This window comes from Camponotus floridanus, unplaced genomic scaffold, assembly GCF_003227725.1.
Source record: "Camponotus floridanus strain SB8 unplaced genomic scaffold, Cflo_v7.5 scaffold24, whole genome shotgun sequence".
Taxonomy (NCBI): domain Eukaryota; kingdom Metazoa; phylum Arthropoda; class Insecta; order Hymenoptera; family Formicidae; genus Camponotus; species Camponotus floridanus.
Genome location: NW_020229370.1, coordinates 2495358 through 2515872, shown reverse-complemented (window position 1 = coordinate 2515872; position 20515 = coordinate 2495358). Strand labels below are relative to the sequence as shown.

Sequence of the window (20515 nt, the reverse complement as noted above, 5' to 3'; positions counted from 1 at the left end):
GTAATCGTTACTGAGTCGTGTGTATTTTTGTGCGCGTGTATTTTTCTGTGATATACTTGTTAATTTAAATATCTCCCTCACTATTCGGCATTTTGGTAAAAATTTCATACGTTTCATATTTGTTTCATTTAAGTTTTACACTTACGCGAACTTATAATAATAATGGTGCATAAGACAAATAGCGAAGGAAACCGTTCGCGAAGGGATCACACGGAATGATAGATCGCGCAAATTCCATCCGTGATTTCGTGCTCGTGCCTTGAGTAATGATATACCGTCACGAATTCCTGAATCCCTGAAGTGTCCAATCTCTCCCTCAATCCGTCTAGAACTTTATTGCCGCCATTCGCGCGCAATCCGTGCGCTTATCGTACGGAAACGTTAACGGAGACGACACGCGATGCAAAACGCTAATGAGAGGGGAAAATTACGTCGATACGGAATCGAAACGGAGATCTGGCATTATCATAAAAGAACGCTTGTATCTTTCTCGACGCAAGCGTCGAGATAAAATTCGTGAAATGTTATTCGGGAAACCGAGAAGTAAACAAGAAACTGTGTTATTGCCGCATTAAGTGCCAGAGCGTACGAAAAAAAGGGAACGCAAATTGGCACGAGACGAGAGAATTTCCCCGGGACGTAGAATTACATCTGACCACATCTGACGCGAGACGGGAGATTCTAGAGTAACGTACCTGATGAAGTGACGCGCGCGTGAATCTTGGCCGCGATCGTCCTGAGCGCGTCACCTGCCTCCTGCGGTTTAGCCGCGTGAGTTCGGAGCTTCTCCAACAGGGCATCGCTCACAGCCTCGTCCGCGCTTTTATTACCCGCTGACATCACACTAAACCGCACCGCAAAACAACGAGAAATGTCATTTACTCTCGTCAGTAAGCAGAAACGAGCTGTTCGATCGAGCTGCGCCGTAAAATGCAGAAATTAATGAGAAGCCATCGATTTTTCGATCTATTGCGAATTAAACATGTCAAACTTGCAAAAGCGAGACTCTTGCCTAAGATGATGAATGAGACGAAAGAATTAGAGGCTGCAAGCTAACATTTCACGATTGCCTTACGGTACCTGAAAAAAATGATTAACGATTACTCTCTCCTGTATAAAAAGTGACATCGTGTCGTGTGCTTTCTCTTTTTCTCCAGAATTTCGATAGATATATCTAACTCGTTTATTTCTTTATTTCTTATTCTTATAGAGTAAAAGCAATAATTTTTGTTGCTGCAAAACGGACAATGACGTTTTCTTGCGCATTGTCAGCAATGCGACGAGCTGTTCGCCGCATCAATGAATTTCCTGACATTGGCTTTCGGCCAAGTCGGAAATACTATTAATCACGATTTGTGCAATCATCTGGTCGCCGTAAGTCAATGTCGCGGGAATTAAAATCAACCATTGGAAAACCGACATGCATCGGAGCCAAGGTTAATTAAAATGTGATATTTTGGAATAACCGCCGGTTCGAAGGATCTTATTATCGAATAATTAAGCGCCCAATTGCTTATTAACGTTATCGCATTAAAGAGTGTTCAGTTTGGCCACAATTATTTGAGATAATGTCAAAAGTATCTTAAAATTATTTCGATATTCTGTGACTTTATTCGTTTACTCGTCGTAAACACAGTAAACAGTTTTATTATATTGTACACTAGCTACATGTGAAATATTCGTAAAGCAACTAAAAGCGAGAGAAATCATGCGAAATATTCGACACGAAGCTGCATTAATTTTTTTCGAACAGGCAGATACAAAAATAAGAACAAAAATATTGCTAATTAAATATTTATTATCAGCTTATAAAATACAATTTCTAGTTATGTTTCTTTGCAATCTATACAACGTGTACGTCTATATAAAGACATGTATATATCAAGGATTAAAGCAATGCATAAATTGTTGCATTAAGCGTTGCACCGATGTTAACAAGAAAAGTCATAGCGAGTAGAATGCAAGTAACAATTAAAAACTTCTTCGGCTTCAGCTTATTAAGCGAAATAATTAATGAACATCATAATTCTTTAACTCCTTTAGTGGTAAACAATTACTGCAAATGTTCGATATTCGCATCCAGTAAATGCGATCCGCTTAATTGGAATATAAATATCGTCCGAAACATATAATAATAATAAATCGCCACGCAAACAATATGTCAAACGGATGCAACTTGAACGAAAAATATCAAATAAGATAAATTCAGCGCGTACACGCAAATATATATGTATATGATTATTATTCTCGATTTATTACTGGTTTGCACGAGATTTGCTAAAGTTATTTAAGGTACTTAAGCTAATGTAAAGCGTATTTTATAATTAGAATAAATGAGGCTATTAATCAACTAGTGCCGCTTAAGTTTTCAAACTTTCTTGAAGCAGGTTTATTTTAATGATTGTCATTGATATCAAGAAGTAAAAAAAGCCTTTACATGTAAATTGTCAAAGAAATAATATTATAATAATATCGAAATAAATATCTTGAACAAAATGAAAATATTGCATCGACCACGTGTCTGCAAATGAAACTGCATTTAATGGCAACGATGACCGGAAACGCGAAGCGACAAAAACGTGAACACGCATACACACTAAACACACATACACACTAAACACATGGATTTTGTCCTCTAAGTTTTTTACTCTTCCTGTTGCACGTCGGCTGTGTTTTCATTGACCGGTTGCATTGTCATCATCAGCTGTTGATTCTCCCGGTCGAATTTCTCCGATGCACTTTTCATATTTTTCTCTTCAATTCAACGAAGCGAAACTTGATATCGCGACTATCTTAAGAAAGGACGAAGGAATAACATTTACATGAGAAACCTTTTGAAGTTCTTTGATGATCGCGTTTTGATCGAGAATAGCAAGATGCCGAGCGCTCTTTCCGTGAAATTTGCAAAACGATGCACGCGCTCCGCTACTCCGAGACGGTTTGACGTTTCTGTCTGCCAAAACTATGTTTAAAAGCATCCAGCGCACACGCACACACGAAGATCTATTTTTAGCAACGCGACCGCGCTTTCCGAAAATCGCGCCCTCCCTTTCTCCCATCCGTGATAGCACCCTCGCGTCTTCCAGCACTTTAGCGTCATCGACCGATGCGCCGCAATGCAAAATTTCGCCGATAAGATAGTGCAGAATTTTTTCCTTATTTCTTCGACACAAAATGAATTTTTTAATTTAAAAAAATGATCTTTCATAATAAAATAACAAAACATTTTCATATTCATAAATTGATTTTTTTGAGACATAATAGAAGATATTTATAGCATATTTTTAGACTTAAATAGTTTAAGGTAAAGCATTATCTGATGGAACAAGTGCCTAAGTTTTGAAATCTTTTTGAATGTTAGGATTCAACTCGAGATTTTGGAAAGATAATTGCTGTTTATTCACCAAATGCCGTCAGAGATCACGAAATTGCATTTGTTTGCCAAAATGTCCTGTGTCTTTATCTAAACGTCATTAGTTTCGCTAGAATGCAAAAGGATGTTAAAATAAATCGAACAGGTGAACACGTTGCGAAATTTCATCCGAATATTATATAGAGATGAGGTAACATCAAGATTATCCAAAACAAACTGATCCGCTCGAGGCACGTTTGATGAATCTTTATTCAAATATAAGTTCCTTCGAAATTCGAAAAAAACCATCGGCTCCTCTCAATAACTGAAATAGCGTAAAAAATGAGCAGACACTCCACTTTTGTTGTGATGTGCGAAATGATTTATCGGTGTATAGCAAATATAGCTTGACGAAATTTGTCAAATATTCACCAGGACATCGCTGGATTAGATCACCGATTTTTCCGAAATGTCAAATTCGATCAAAATTTCTCTCTTTGAAACACAAAATGTATACGATTACTTGCTAATTAAGACGCCACGAGGAAAAAATTGGAAATTATTCACTTAATTATTAAACGACTCTCTTAGGAAATAGCGACTCACTGGTGGAGGAAGTCGCGTGCGCGACTATCATGCTAGCATGTATTTATTCACGTGCGACACGTTCGTCGACATGTGAAGGCATTCGTCACGAAACGACGGTGCTTTATCAACGCGAGCGATAATTAAATGAGAAACACAAAGAATCGAAAAAGGGAATCCAAAAGATCCAACGCGACACGATCCGACTCGCTTCTCAAGGCTTCATCTCCTGGAAACACGCCGTCGTAGTCGACGATCCTGGCACCACTGACTGATATGACCTCGGACAACCTCACAACGACCAGCCGAACAGCATCGGCGTGCCGATTTTGTATGCGGCACTTGTTGATAAGCGCGAAAGCGGATTGATTAGCGGACGTGCGAAGTTTCACGAGGGTAGTCGACTACTCACGAGGCTCCCTATCGATTGCTGAAAGGGCGCTCCGGTTCAAACTGGTCCAGGCTCTTCTCTCGTCGCGACTATCCTGCGGGATGTAAGCTCTCGAGCTCAGAATCGATGATGCGAGAAACGTTGCAATCCTGTAATAAATACGCCATATCGTTCAAACTTTCACGCAATAATTTTATCATATGTATAGATCAAAATTTATTAATAATTGATAACCTATTTTTTGCACCAACTGCAAATGCAATGTTATATAATCCCATATAATATAAGGATTAATTAGAGTATGATGTAAAAATTATCATAAATTACATAAAATAGTATTATATAAATTACGGTCTCTCGAAACGCAAAGTCAATGTTTTGCAGATTCTTTGCTTGTTAACCTGACTTGCTGACGATGAGTGGACTTTCAAAATTATCGATAAACTGAATGAAAATTAAATGCAAAATATTTCATAATTAGATATTTTTTATACGATACGAAATAAAAATTAAGTACGATTGGATTTAAAGTCTTGTATATTAAATGTAGCATTTGACATTTAACGATAATGACATTTATGACAGTCGGAGAAATATTTATGACGTAAAGTCATCATTGAGAAGGTTAATAATTTTGACAAAATATGAAACAATACTTAATTTTTTATTCGAGATAAAAAATATCCAAAGTTTCACACATTTAAATCAAGACGTACTTGGAATAGAGAAAAATTTATCTAAATCGATGCAAATTTGCATATTGATACAATAGTCATTCTTTTTATCTATTTTTTCTCATTTTTCTAATCAATTTATTATAACCATCAGCTTATTGTCACTATGTTTTTTTAAACCTCTGGGACTCTACGCGTCATTGAAGATCAAGATATTTGTCTGACGAAATTGCATATTAACGTCATTTAACAGCCAGTATGCATTTATCTGATCAATGACGTTTGCTCATGCTAGATTAAGGTATCGCTAAATTTTGACCGCCATCAAGGTGACACTGTGTTCGAGGATAATACACCCACGCAGCTCGAACGTCAGTTTCCACGCGCTATGGCGTTAATAACTGTCGATCGAGAGTGTCTCGGGCGTGAAGCCAATAAGAAGGGCGACGCGAGCCCGATGCAAACATTAGAAATTCAAATTCGACTACGTCGCAAAACACCTGGTCCATCGACCACACCCTTTATTCATGATCTAAGCGGGAAACCGTCGATCCTAACCGGTTCGCGCGACTTTACTCATCCGGAGTATTCAGGATATTTACGGTACTCCGTTTGCAGTCCTACAATTTTCTCTTCGCAGAAGATGTTTAGGATTGCATAGCGATCGATGATATATAAGGTTGTTGAGTACATATTTTATCGATTGCTGCGAGACTTGCGCGATGGGTTTTCATAGGATTTACGTGGATCTATGGATCTTGTCCCATCGATCATGCATATTGGAATTCTTCTAATAGGACGAACACGAAAGAAATTATCGCCAGCAAAAATTGCTCCAGCAACTGATTAGATATGAACCCTGATCAAGATTTTTTCACGCGCTTTCTTTTTGAAAATAAAAACAATTAAAAATAAATTAAAAATCTCTTTAAGTAAACTAAAAACATACATTATAATAATTACTAAAAAAGAATTAATTAATTCAATTAAAAGAAAAACGGGATAAAAGTACAATAATCAGTTTATTGTATCTTTGGTAAATCTAAAATAGCATTTACACTTGTTTTCATAATAATTACGATGTTTTTTTTTCAGAATTAAAAATCTCGCCGACACGATGTACATTTATTGATTGAAGAAACGTAGGTTCTTGTCGTTAAGGCTCTGAAGCCGGTATTGAAGCCGGTTGGCCACCTCTCACCAGGCTCTCGTTTGTGAATCGCGCTGCGAGTTCCGCAGTAAAAAAAGAACAACGGTACGCCATATTTTACTACGATCGACGAAGGAGACGATACACAACGAGCAAATGTCCGTAGGAGGTAAAAAAACAGACCGCGGATAATGTTCGACGGGGTGGGGAAAGACTTTGCTCTCCAGGTAGGAATATATAAATCGCAGGTAGGGCTGAAATTCAAGTTAGTACGGATCCGATCTGAGACTATCGGTGATCTGCAGACAAGCGATGATGCGGGTGAGTCTATCGGTGTGATTCACTCTGAGGAAGATTGTTTTGCCGTTCTTCATTCATCTACATAATGTTTATCTTTAGTGATTTTACATTTGAATGACAGATATCGGAATATTTCTCATCTATTTTTCTTCAGTGATAGTGTGATTTTTAAATATTTATCTTTTTCGATTTTTATTTAAGAGATTTTATTTTTTCAAAAAAGGATTATTAATTATTATTAGCAAGTTATTATCACAAAAATTGATCTACGCGAGAAGAGATTAATCCCTCGAGCTTATTTAGATTTCGCAGAAAGCGGTATATTGATAGAACATTGTTATCATGTGCATCGTGGTGTTTTCGCTGAAAGTAATTTCATTTTATTTGCATTTCTATCACATTCGCATGCAACTCGCGTGAAACTTTGAAACGGGCATTTCGTTGCAAACAACATCATCTCTTTCTGAAAAGCCGAATATGCGCCGCGCATACTCTTTGTTTATAGGAAATAGTAAAGTGATAAACAAGTACATATATTTTGATATCAATCAATTAAGTAAACTATAATAAACGCTCTGCTTTCTTTCTAATTTAATATTTTTTAAAATCTGTTTCAATTTAAATATAAAAGAAATATAAAATATGAATGCAATTTACTCATTTCAACCTTATTCTTTTTACAGGATTTAGCGTTCGTAGTTTTCCTCGCTATGGTGATTGGAACGGCGATATCGAAACCGTTATGGTCGACTATAATCAATAATAATGATGTATATTCCCCACCGGAAATTAACGCACAGTATCTCGCTGCGTACCAAGATACGCGTTCTCCCTACTATGTTTACAATGTACTGCATGCGTATATGTGAAATATTTATATAACGAATGACGTCGTTTATGCTATGTGTTTCATTTCATTTCTTTTAAGATCTATACAAACGGAGGTATACCAAATACTATTCATGCCAGCAGTAAACCAGGAGTTTCTTACGTTCCTGCTTACAATTTCTATTACGGAACACCGATTTACGATCTTCGGATTCCACTAAATCCGGTAATTGTAGTTTCAGAAAAATCGAAATACAGTTACGTAGGAATGTAATTTAGCAATTTGCACTATTTCAGATTTATCCCGTGCTAACACCATCGCATCCAGGAGTGCTTCCTCCAGCATTTCCACCAACGTCTACGCAGCAACCTTCCAATGATGATGATTACGACGGCATCGAGAAATTAGATACACAAGTCGATCCAGCCACAGAAACAAAGAAACCGGAAAACGACCAGGATGATTCCATAACTGTGGAAGCGATATGAGATTATTTTGCTCGTCACGTACATAGCATATACGTGGAAGGAATAAAGGTTTAATTATTGAACGATACGTATTCTCATGTTTACTTCCGTATTTTGTATTATATATATATACAGGGTGACCCATTTTAACTTAGGCAGCCAAATAACTCGAAAAATAAGCACACTACGAAAAAATGGTTAGAATCAAAATTTCGTCATTTCGAGGGGGACGTACAATGACGTTAAAATCAGCCCCCCCACCCCTCCCCCTGGGCGGTGAGGGGGGGCAAGTTTGAAATCTTAAATGGGAACCCCTATTTTTCATTGCATATTCTTGTAGCTTATCTCGAGAGCTTTCCAAAACACTATAATTAAGTACCTTTTTATTAAGTACTTTTTGAGTTATAAGGCTTGAAATAATTTCTTAATTTTACATAAACCATAAAATATCTAGTAAACCATTCATTTTTCGATTATCTTACCTTCATACTTTTATGTACAAAATAATGAGAGGAATCAATTGGTGTAAAGAAAACACAGTTGTTTCTAAGAAAAAATATGTAATTTGCAATTAACAATTCCATATTTTTTCTTAAAAACAACTGTATGTTTTCTTTACACCAATTGATTCCTCTCATTATTTTGTACATAAAAGTATGAAGGTAAGATAATCGAAAAATGAATGGTTTACTAGATATTTTATGGTTTATGTAAAATTAAGAAATTATTTCAAGCCTTATAACTCAAAAAATACTTAATAAAAAGGTACTTAATTATAGTGTTTTGGAAAGCTCTCGAGATAAGCTACAAGAATATGCAATGAAAAATAGGGGTTCTCATTTAAGATTTCAAACTTGCCCCCCCTCACCGCCCAGGGGAGGGGTGGGGAGGCTGATTTTAACGTCATTGTACGTCCCCCTCGAAATGACGAAATTTTGATTCTAACCATTTTTTCGTAGTGTGCTTATTTTTCGAGTTATTTGGCTGCCTAAGTTAAAATGGGTCACCCTGTATATATATATCGAGGGGTTGGTCACTGAGGTAATTTCTGTACAAGGGCTAGATAATTCAGAAACAATCTAAAGGAAATTTTGGGTAATCTAAGGTAATTTTTGGTAACTCTAAATAATCTTTAGCATTCTCAGATAATCTTGAATAATCTAATAGGAAATCTAAGTAATCTAAGTAAGGATAATATCAAATAATCTGTAGATAATTCTAGGTATTCTTAAGGTAGTCTCAAATAATCTGAAAGAATCTAAGATAATCTTTTTGAAGTTAGTGAATGTCATTGACGAACTTGTATCTTTTTACAATAATCTACATTTACAGTCGTTTTCTGGAATCGATGCTTCGTAAAAACGTACTTTTTTGCAGTCTACGAATTGTCTCGTGTATTCGAGCGTTTAAAAATTGCGAAATGCATTCTTATCCACAACTTTTAGTAAGCCATCTTCATTTAACGGTAAAACAAAAGCTATATTACAATTTTCATGTATTGAATATTCTACCGGTAATTCCAGTCGCATTTTCACTAAGCCAAACTACTTTAGGCAAATTTCTTTGCGTTAAGAAGTCGCTTAATTCCTTAAAACAAAATTCACTTTCCCGAAGTAAACAATAGTTTGAATTTATTATCCTGCTGATAGTGGATACACATGAAATAATGCTATTCAAATTGACATGTAAAGTCGTTTTGTAAGTCAAGCGTCTATTTATTATTCAAAACAAAATTCAAAAAAGCTAAAAATAACTAAAAATACAAATATATAAAACTCGTTTCTTGACGAAGTCTCACACAGACACATCAATTTGTCTCTTGAGTTCAAATCTAGTTAAATAACGTTTTTTGTTAATGTGACTTGTGCAGTTTACAAGATTATCGTCTATGCCTGTCTCCTGATTATTATTACATCGTATATACTTGATAAGGACCACAATTATATGATCGAAACGTCGTATTAGTAAACAAATTTTCTGGCTAGTTTAGTCGATTACACTTTTTTCAATGATCCTTTGATTATTTGACTAGCGACATTAAGATATTTTATAACTTTTAAATATATAAAAATTGCGAAATGCATCCTTACCAATGAAAAGATACGTGCAAAATCTCTTAAAAGATTCTTCATTTGAGATAATATTAGGTAATCTTAATCTGAGATAATCCGAAGTAATTTAAAAGTAATCCGTATCAAGGGTAATTTTTGTACACTATAATCACTAGTGACCAACCCCTCGATATATTTATATATATATATATATATATATGTCAAATTATATCATATTGCATGACAAATTCCGAGATATTAAAAAATATTTTTTCAACATTTTAGAATTCGAACATATATGTATATAAATATATAACATTTTGTATTATATATAATTTTGATCAAAATAAAGAATATAAAGTTATAAATTTTATATGAATAGGGCGATAATAAAGAAAGGTTTTATTTTATTTTCGTTGCTGCCATCTTTACGTGTTTTAAATCGTTATTTGAAAAGTAATTAATGACATTTTTATGAATTTTTGTCAAACACGATTTTCATTGCTATCAACTTTTTATCGCACATAATGTTATTTGTAAAGAGCTATTTATGAGAAAATGGAAAAGCTATTTATGAGAAAATAAAAGAGTTATTTATGGAATCAAGAAAATCCAATTACGATTCGATATCATAACCGACCTGAAAAAACAGGGGATGGTAAACGAGATATTAAATGTTGACGTTGAATAGACGATAAATGGATTTATCTTTCTCGCAAAGGAACGTCGAGGTCCCTTACCCCGACAATCTGCGATAGAACGGAATCAAAGACGACGAGACGTTTTCAGATGCATCAGTGCATCGATTTTCCCGGAGCCGGCATTGCATTGACATCGATGAGCGAAGATGATCGTTTGTCGTGGAACACTATGGATAATCGCGGTACTCATTCTTCTCAGTACATGTCTATTGACGTCCACAAAGCCACAAAGTAGACTCACAACAAAAGCTCTGCATCAACAACAGCGGTCCAGGACCAAAGCAGGACTCGTGAAGGCGATATATAAGAATCACGAGGATGAGTTCACTCGCAGCAGAACGAGAAGGAACCATGTCGGTGATTATACGCTAAGAAACACGAGCGATTATTATGCGGAGCGTAGAGCCATCATGGAAAGATACTACGCCCGACAACGTGAGATAAACGCGCAATATGCTAATCGAACGAGCAGCATCTTGGGATCGAGACGTAACAACGTTGCATCGCAGCATCGGCCGATGACGAGGAACGCTACTCTGCTTAATCTCGGATTGGAATATCCCAACAAAAACTCGAAAGATAGAGCGACTCTTCGTTATCCTTATATAAGAATCGATCCTTTGTACGGCAACGAGTCGTGGGACAACGGGATATCGATCGAGTCGGACAATCGAGGAGATATCGCGCCGGAGACCAACTTCGGCTTCAAATCTGACGCAAATTTATCGCAAACGAGAAACACCAGCAACCTCGAGAGAAACGCATTGGATTATATCACACCCACACCGTGCACGAACGTGTCGTTATCTGGTACATATGCGCCAAAAGTGCATACTAAATACGAGCAGAATTACACCCACGAGACAGAGCAGAAGTTTAATCGCACGAATAATAATAACGTAAGTTAAACATCAATCATTTTTTTCAACTGTGCAGAATTTTTGTAAATTCTTAATGGCCTCGATTTTAATATTTTTACTGATTTTTAATATATATAATAATTTTTTATATATCATATTTTTTAGAATTCCATTGAAAGCGACTATCAAAATTGGGGAACGTGCGAAGGGAAGATCGTGTATCAGCATAACTTACTTCTAGGATTGAAGGGTCCCTCGAATCTCGACACGCTGTTCGAAGTAATCATTCAAGGGCCTATTTGTATCACTTGCGTGGAGGTGTTGCGATATAACGAAACTAGGGCGACGGTCACGTTGGATTCCGGCGGACGTGGTCACGAATACGTGAAAATTAGGCTAAAGGGTTACGAGAATGAAGGATTTTCCTATATAATAAAAGTTTGGGGTGTCAAGAAAATTGGTCAGAATTGCGACAACTAATTAGGATACGAAAATGTGATAATGAAATAGCTCATCTCTCGCGAAATAACATTATCACACATCGATTATATACGTGCGAGAAAAATCTTTAATTTAATATAAAAAATTATATATTTTTTTTATAAATATATTATGTTTTATATATAATATCAATAAGCTTTAATCTTATATTCTTATATGATAATAAGCGAATCTCGAAGCGCAAATAAAAAATGAAGCTAATATGTACGTAAAATACATCACAAAATATTCAAAATTTTCCTCTATCTTTCTCATTCTACATCTCTCCGTAAAATATACTTGTGTAAATTACAAAAATAATTTAAGTATTCTATTATTAATTCAACATTAAAATAGACGATATAACATTAACACAGACAAAATTTTTCAACTCTGTCGGACAACATGCATTATGCAAAAATATTGGAGATTACTTCAAGATTAATTGCAGTCAAAGTTCAATATAACGTGACTAATGTACATACTAAATATCAATTGATTGCACAACTACTTCACGTGACATCGCTTGATTGATTGTTCTTCAATACGTAACGACAAAGACGTCTTTAACTTGGAAAAAGAAGATTTAAAAAAAGGAAGAAAAACGATGGTCGCCTAAATATTGACATAGCTAATGGCGTTACATATAAAATTTCAAAGCTTCTGCTTCCGCATCTTATCACACTGAGAAAAAATCTGGTTGATTAGAAATCTGGTAGATTCAACCAGCATGTCTGTTGGAAAATGAACGAATTCCTCTAGAAAACCAGATGAGTATGATAATTTCTTCCTGTTAAATTGACCAAATTTTCTTGATAATAATACTAAACTCACAACAAAAATGGCATCACTGTGTCCATGTTTTATAGAACCAACTAGAAAATACTAACCAAATCCTTGTAGTAAAATCTATTAAACAAATCTAATTGTAAGAAATCGAGTCTTATGATAACTAGAAATTCTGCTTGGTTTAACCAAAATGCCTTCCTTCCAGCCAGATTCAGTTGGGAATACCTTCAACTTTATGGTTCAAGATCTCTTCGGCACGGATGTCGGAAGAGGCGGAGGCGGGACGTTCGGTATTTTCTCTTTATCGTTCCTCGCCTGATCTCTCTTCTCGTCGTGGAAGCTCGGTAACAGATGGTCGGAGTCGACATTTCTTGGCGTAGTCGCCGGGATCGGTTGCAGGGAACCGTAAGGCTGGTAATCAATGTAATAAGTACCGGGCACGAGGTGCGGATTAAAGCCGTTGTACGTATAAATGTATGGCTCGTAATAAAGGGACTGATAGTTCGGGTAGAAGCTCAACGGCACTTGCTCGTTCTTCTTCGTGGAGTTCTTCGAGGGTACTTCGCTGCTCCTCGAATCGTCGTTCTCCGTCTCGCGATCCTGATTGCGATCCTTTCCGACGCCGAAACTGGTCGACTCGGCCAGACGCGACGTCGAGGACGAGGCCTGATCGTTCCCGGCGACCTTATCGTCGGTGGCACCGAGCAACGGATAACGCACCACTTCCGGTGCGACGAATTGAGGCGCTATTTGGGTATAATAGAACGGCGGCACGTAACCGACGGCAGTTCGATGGATGATCGGTTGTATCACCGGAAACGCCCGCGACGGCGACAAATTCTGATTGCTCGTGATGACGGCGTTGTACACCTTTGGGACCCTGAGGAGACCCGGGGCGGCACCCGCGAGGCTCATGAGCGCGTATACGATCAGCAGTTTCATCTAAAAGAAGCATCCCTGTTAGTTTTGACAAAATTATCTTAATATCACAACAACAAAAAAATAAAAATCTATGATGAGAATTTTATGATAAAAATAAATTATCTTAATATCGCTAGTCAATTAATCAAAGGATCGTTGGAAATAATAATCGATCAAACTAGCCAGAAATTTTATGTTTATTGTTTACGACGTATCGACTATGGTTGTGGTCCTTTTCAAGTAAATAGGATCAAATGGCAGATGTAAATCATAATGTTGTAAAATGCACAAGTCACGTTTGCACGATCATTATATCTTAATAAATTTAAAATCGAGAGGTAAAAGCAATGTGTCGATGTGAGACTTCGTCAACGAACGATTTTATGATAAAATTAATGCAAAAGAATTGCTGCAGAAATCGATGTCTTATCGTATATTTTTCTAATAAAAATAATTTAATGGAAGCGTGCAAATTGAAGAGAATACCAGGAGGAATACGAGCATTTCTATAGGGAAATGACTAACACTATTATCGGTTTCCGTAAAGGTAGCGTCGCCGCAAGCATCTTGAATGAAGCGGCGCATATAAACGAGTCGAAACACACGTGCATAGAATATTATCCCGGTCGTGTTCATAGGGCGTGTACTCGGGTTATTGCGTCCATAGCGAATTCCTATCGTGCTTTAAGTTCAAGTTCCCAGAGTACACGGCTATAGTAATGCGCTGTAAGGCCACGATGCGGTATGCCAAATGATATTGAAACTAGAAGAGATGTTTCGAATGTTCTGGGTCTGCTACATATTGTATTCGTAATCGATACAAATACCAGGATGCGAATAATTTTCAGTGGAAGATGTAAAAGATTATATGATCCTCTACAAAGAATTTCTCCTTGTCCTTCTTTTCCATTCTTTGCATCATGATGAAATGTGTTGCGAGGCGAACAGATTTACATTCAAGCCATATATCGAATTAGAAATATATACTTGTTCTAAAAAAATAATAAAATTCCTTTTGCGCAATAAATGAAAGATAAATGTCAAATGAGAAGAGTTGAAAAAAGCAATTGGCGACTTCGTTTATCGATTTCGAATGAGCAAAATCATGCGATAACCACGTGGTATTGCAGCAAATGAATCATCAGCATTTCGCATGTATCGCTTCCTACCTCTGTTAGAAGTCCACGTTTGCGGTTCACCTTCATCGAAATTACGAGGCACACGAACTACTTAAGCGGAGTGCTCGCTCGTACTTACTTTATATCGCTTTATCAGCTTCTCTTCTATGCGTTTCCTCGTACACTTCTACAGCGGGAATCTCCGAGAAGCTGACACCACAAGTAACAAGAGTACTGCATGAGTCCGTAGTATATATGGCCCATGGGGTTCCTGGATTCAAGTCCCCCACTACGGGCGATTCTCGGCGAAAGTACTCTTCGATCGGCACTATAATCCAACTTCGGACCAGCCTATATCACCGTAGAACTGTAGAAGGACAACGGTTTGCAACGCGTCTCCTTCGACGGTGCATCGAGTGCATCGAACCATCGCGAGTGATCACGATCTCTTTGGAAGGATAAGTGCGTCCAGGAAAGTCGCGTGTCATCTTCGAAATTATATAGACACGCGCGGATGATTCGATACCTAAAGAGTGGATTTAGTACTCTTATATAATATTGTCAATTAGCCGTGTAATTATAGCGTCTTATTATCTAACACTTTTGATTTCGAATGCATCGCAATACGCTAAAAATTACAGGAAGAGTAGAATCCAATTTTTTTATATCATTACGTATCATACGAATAAAATTTTCAAAATTGTAATCTAATAGACATCACGATTATAATAATATTATTACACATATGGATAAGATATATTTATGTAATGTCAAATATATAGTTTATCAATCGATCACTATCAATTAAATGTACGCATGTGCAAGCAAGAAAAATAAGAGTATTATATAGATTATATCAATTTCTGATACGCGGATCCGACTTAATTATTCTATCGACAAAGTATTCACTTGGAGAATCAGATGACAGATATTAATCACCCAATCAAATAGCATAAAATTTATCAATCGATCACTATCAATTAAATGTACGCATATATAAGCAAAAAAATCAGAATTATATAGACTATATCAATTTCTGACTCGCGGATCCGACTTATTATCCTATCGACAAAGCGTTCAATTGGAGAACAAGGTGACACATATTAATCACTCGCCTTTCCAGCTGACATTCTCGTATTCTACCACTTATAAATTCATCAATAATCGATAATAAAATGCATTGATTCCGTCAGGAAAGCAGGGTGGTTCGCCTTGATATTTCTTATTTTGCCTTCCAACTACGAATACTTAATTGCTTGATTTTGATACAAGATACGAAAATGTACGCGTATAGTGTAAGATATATAAATTGACATTTAAAGATATAAAAAATTATTACTTTCTCTCTCTCTCTTCCCCGGCATAGCATTTAAATGCTAATTTATTGCATTGCAGCTTCATACAAAATTTTATGCTCGCAAACGAAATTGAAATTTTTGCTTAAAACACTTTTGATGAAATACTACTTATGTGTATGTGTACGTGTAAAATTCCGCAATTGTGATTTCTCTCGTTTGTATATAATGAATATATTCCGTATTTACCGTATTATTGTATAAGTATGCGAAAGGCGAACGACAAAACGCCGACGATTGCGAAAGCATTTTTGCGTAAATCGCGTACAATAAAAAAATTCAGAATTCCACGCGCGCAGATTCGGCAGGTAGGGAAAAAAAAGTCTCTTATTCGAATTGATATCATATTATAGTTAGATAAATCGATACATCTGAGCATCAGCATATACACGTGGAAATAATAGATTCACTAGTCCAGCGCATAAAAATGATTATTCGCAGCTCAACAAATGCATTACAATAATGATCTGTGTCTATATATTAACATATCAACATATTAACATATTGCAATAATGGCTGATGAATGAATGACACTTGATTTGTATCAGCGATACCGCAACATGCGTCGTAAAAATTTTTAATCATAATAATTAGCACTTATACATTTTTTTTGATGCTTAAAAATGAACGACTTAAATCTAAACCACTCGAAATTACTTAATTCAATTTGATTTTTCTCAACCATATTATTGTATGTGATATATAAAAAATAGAGTGTATTATAAATGTGAAGCTGCGATGATACGATGCGACATCGATTGATCTTGGTCAGATCGACTCGATTGGTATGTAACAGATTCTCCGCAGCAGCAGAATCGGGAAATTGGGGAGGAAGACGATCATCAGCAGCACCAAGGGCGACAGTAGCAGTAGAATGTTGGCGTACACCACCAACCACCAAATCGACAATGTTCCCAGAATCGGCTCTAGCATTATGATCCTCCGCCGGACAAGAGATCAAACGTATGAGAACACGAGTAGGGAGCGAGACACTCTCGCGAGTGTTTCGGGATATCTGATTTTAGGAAGGTGAAACACTTCCGGATCATGATCGGTAGGTCGTTCCGTGTGATGCGCGGCCTGAAAATATACAGAAACAATTTCTTTTAATAATCCTTTCGATGATGGACCCTGTAAAAAAGGGGAGAACTCGAACAGACTTAAGGAAAACGTAACGTCGCTCTTTGAAACTTCATCTTTCGTTGCTATAATCATATATATGAAATCCAACATAAATGTATAAATAACTCGATGCGTGATGCGTTACATAATTCGTTTGCCGAATGTTTACATCTTCACATCATTAAGCGACAATTAAAACGCGTCTGTGCAAATTTGTAATGCAAATTTTGCTCGGCAAACATTGCTGCATAAATTGGTAACATTACAAGATGTCTAATTAAACAGTAACAGAAAATGACACGCCAACACGATTACGTCAATCCTGAGGATGCACTACTTCGACTGTTAATTATGCAACAAAATTGTAATAATTATATAACAGCAATGTGCTAAAGACACTTAATAAAATGTTTAAAAATGTTGAAATTCTGAAATTGCATCACCAATATCTTTTTCAAAAATGTAATATATAATCATCTATTGATATATTCGACTGGTCTTTAATTTTTTTCATTTCAAATCAAAAAGCAACGAATAGGTAAGTCAACAATATTAATGCGCCTCGAAGAGCTATCGTACAATGTTCTTAATTAATTCTAAATAATTAATTCATGAGAAAGATTTGCTCTTTCCTCGCGAGTTTGCGCGACCTCCATATTCCTTTCTTTTCCTCTCTTATTCTGTCGAAACTACACGATATTGTCCTTGTATCGAAAATAGTAGTAGATTCTAACGTTGTGCAAACTTGCGTAACAACGTGATATCGAAGAAGGCAAAATTACGTTAAAAGAAAAAGAAAGAAAGAGAGAGAGAGAGAGAGAGAGAGAAAGTGGAACGAGGAGAATGGAAAACACGCTGGATGTAAAAAATGATTCCAATCTCTATGATGTACGCGTGCAATATTACAAGAATGGTCGCTCGCATGGCGCTTGACTCGACGTTATTGCATCGAGAAAAGTGAAATTTTCACGATTGCATAAGAGCCGTGTAATACTAGTATACTACGCAGCGTCCTCATATAACGCAATCTAAATGGGTAACGTAATGTCAATGATCAAGCGTAACGAGATAAGTACCCTGCACCTTACGCAGACTAATTAATCATGAATTTACGTAAACCCGCTAGTTCTTTAGAAAAACTGGAGCATTTATCAAGTATTATTTCATCTATCTGATAATTTGCATTTTTCCGACGAGATTAGATAAAGACATATTTGTCTCTGTATTTTACATAGTCATTGTATTATTTATTATTGTATTGTCTATCATAAAATTGTATTAAACATATTATTAATGGTACATAATATTAATTGTATTAAACAAAATGAAAAAAAAATATAATATATCCCCATGTAAAATTTGCTGCGAAGAAACGTGTTTATAAATATTACGTCATAGATATGGAGTAACATTCTTACTGCCATTAAGCGGTTACGTCAAATCGTCTTTTACTTGCCTCGAGCCTGTTATAAGATTATATGCGTACCTGACGGAAATTGGAAATGGAAATGATATAATTTCGCGCGGAACAATCGCACAGACATAACAGACCTATATTTATTCGTGACAATCGATGCAGATAATATTTGTAAATCGAAAACACACATGCAAATGAAGACAGATATACTTAGAAAGAATCTGGACATGCTTGGCAACATTGTCAAATTCAATTTTTCACTCAGGAAACCCCGCAGAATCAGAATTAAAGGCCTAATTGAGGCAAAGAAAGAAATTGCAATTAACTTTAGGGGGATCAACCAGCGTCGGGATGCAACGTTAAATGTGTCAGCAAGTGCGACAAGTGTGATTTCGCACACCCTCATACCTTCCGCTGTCACGACGTCTTCGCGACACTCGTAGCAGGCTGCATCGCGTCATCAGGACCTGTCGAGATGAACCGCTTTATCTTCTCCTGTCGCGACGCATCTTCGCTGACGCGAAAACGAGTTGGACATGGACACTCCGGAGCCGCGTATCGTCGATAATTCCTTGGCATACGCACGCACGCACTCCGTCTTTTTTTTTTTTTTTAAATTTTACCTCGCGAATCACAGCTGACTTGGCCCGTCCGCGCGCGACGCGAGCAGACGCGCGCTCGCTTTACGTGGACTGAGAGCGTTAAAGTTCGCGGCCGGTCTCTCCGGGCGGACTTTCCCTTTCCTTCGGTTCCTTGAAGACCGTCGGCGGCGTATAATACCGGGACGGTCGTCGCCTTAAGTCACCCGGTTACTTACACACGGACACGCGTCAACCCGATGGCATTGACGGGTTTCCGTGCGCCCTTTCCTTTGGCTCTCTTGCTCAACGAAAACGTGAACAAAGAGCCCGGCCAGCTGGCAAGGAATGCGGCATTTAGAACGGCGTGGATTGACACGCGCTCGTGAACAAAGAAACATGTGTTTGATACCAGGTAACGAGCAGAAAATTTCACTCACTTTTTTATTTTTTTCTCTCGTTTAAAAATACGATTAAATTATTTCTAATAACAGCAGAGGGAGAGAAAAAATATAAAGGAGTAATTGCAATCAAGATTCGGATTTGTGTCTAGGATCAAATTTTTGATTCTTCAAAAAGAGAGAAATAAAATGTTTATTTTTATATTTATAAAATATTTATAAATATAAAATATTACAAAATATATATGGGAAAGGGAAAAAAGAAAATTATATTGTATATCCAGATGAAGATTAGGTAATGTAGCATTTATTAGAAAATCGTTTGATGTAAAGGAGAATGTATGCAGATGATACGCACATCGGGCTCTCATTTCTAAAAATTACTTATCTAAAGATGTCTTCCAAGAATTACATTTATCCGCCAAGTTTATAAGAGAATATTCTAGATCGGAGGAATGTAAAAAAACTGGAAATTGCTCAATCCATTTATGGCATAATTGTTTTTAATCTTACGACACACTTTGATTCGCATCTTTATGCACACGCGAGCATCACATTCGAAGATTAATAAGCGTAATCATCGCTTGATGGAAATACCAACAGGTAATGATTGGCGCAGGGAAAATGCCGAGAAAAGATATGCCAGAAGAAACCAATAACATGTGTGTTTTATCCGACAATACCTGATATTTATAAGTAAAAGACATGAATAGATACGCGATGAAAAGCACGTGCGCGATTTATGCACTTCGGGATACGCAATAAATGCATCAGATTTAAATGGTCCGCTTCTCTAACAAGCAAGATTCATTGTTCTTGTACAAAGATGACCTTCGGACTTTACTTATTTGTTGAAGAAACGCATAATAATTGAAAGTGCATGGCTTTGGCAATGATACATGTCAGATTCGCGACTATGTTTAATGTACAGATGGCAGATGAAAGTCTTAGAAAAACATCCACGAGTATTTTCG

General features: G+C 36.6%; 4 protein-coding genes and 1 long non-coding RNA gene across 14 annotated transcripts in view; 2 read left to right on the top strand and 3 right to left on the bottom strand.

Annotated features, from left to right (window-relative positions):
* The window catches only part of LOC105257124 (cytosolic carboxypeptidase 1), a 31128-nt gene extending 26811 nt beyond the window's left edge, over positions 1–4317 (bottom strand). Inside the window, exons 1-4 of one of the 10 annotated variants that reach the window (XM_025409066.1) lie at positions 3959–4315; positions 2823–3162; positions 1013–1080; positions 696–844 (exon numbers count right to left, since the gene is read on the bottom strand). In XM_025409066.1, coding sequence (XP_025264851.1) covers positions 696–840 — 145 coding nt within the window. In that variant the 5' untranslated portion in view covers positions 841–844; positions 1013–1080; positions 2823–3162; positions 3959–4315. Of the gene's footprint in view, positions 1–695; positions 1081–2614; positions 3163–3958 lie in introns of those variants that run through there. The other 9 variants (XM_011267541.3, XM_025409062.1, XM_011267539.3 and 6 more) reach the window with 9 other exon arrangements.
* A 2109-nt stretch (positions 4318–6426) lies between these two features.
* On the top strand, positions 6427–7836 carry LOC105257125. The gene is made up of 4 exons (XM_011267550.2): positions 6427–6473; positions 7136–7300; positions 7381–7506; positions 7578–7836. Exons 1-4 carry the CDS (start codon positions 6465–6467, stop codon positions 7767–7769), a joined length of 492 nt encoding a protein of 163 aa, XP_011265852.1. The 5' UTR covers positions 6427–6464; the 3' UTR covers positions 7770–7836.
* A 2478-nt stretch (positions 7837–10314) lies between these two features.
* Positions 10315–11941, top strand: LOC105257126. The gene is made up of 2 exons (XM_011267552.3): positions 10315–11399; positions 11526–11941. Exons 1-2 carry the CDS (start codon positions 10647–10649, stop codon positions 11838–11840), a joined length of 1068 nt encoding a protein of 355 aa, XP_011265854.1. The 5' UTR covers positions 10315–10646; the 3' UTR covers positions 11841–11941.
* Positions 11942–12097: 156 nt separating this feature from the next.
* On the bottom strand, positions 12098–15299 carry LOC105257129. Its single transcript, XM_011267553.3, has 2 exons — positions 14808–15299; positions 12098–13571 (listed from the first exon to the last, which is right to left on the bottom strand). The coding sequence occupies exon 2, from the start codon at positions 13569–13571 to the stop codon at positions 12870–12872; it is 702 nt and encodes a 233-aa protein (XP_011265855.1). The 5' UTR covers positions 14808–15299; the 3' UTR covers positions 12098–12869.
* A 1054-nt stretch (positions 15300–16353) lies between these two features.
* On the bottom strand, positions 16354–19287 carry LOC105257122. The gene is made up of 2 exons (XR_889640.3): positions 18971–19287; positions 16354–17103 (listed from the first exon to the last, which is right to left on the bottom strand). It is a non-coding gene; the product is annotated as an uncharacterized LOC105257122 (long non-coding RNA).
* Positions 19288–20515: the final 1228 nt, after the last annotated feature.

Bases quoted from the DNA above. Each gene is read 5' to 3' on its own strand.
- LOC105257125 (XM_011267550.2), top strand. The intron at 7,301-7,380 runs GTACTGCATGCG...ATTTCTTTTAAG, and splicing joins CTCCCTACTATGTTTACAAT to ATCTATACAAACGGAGGTAT. The intron at 7,507-7,577 runs GTAATTGTAGTT...GCACTATTTCAG, and splicing joins TTCGGATTCCACTAAATCCG to ATTTATCCCGTGCTAACACC.
- LOC105257126 (XM_011267552.3), top strand. From the start codon at position 10,647: ATGATCGTTTGTCGTGGAACACTATGGATAATCGCGGTACTCATTCTT. The intron at 11,400-11,525 runs GTAAGTTAAACA...CATATTTTTTAG, and splicing joins ATCGCACGAATAATAATAAC to AATTCCATTGAAAGCGACTA.
- LOC105257129 (XM_011267553.3), bottom strand. From the start codon at position 13,571: ATGAAACTGCTGATCGTATACGCGCTCATGAGCCTCGCGGGTGCCGCC.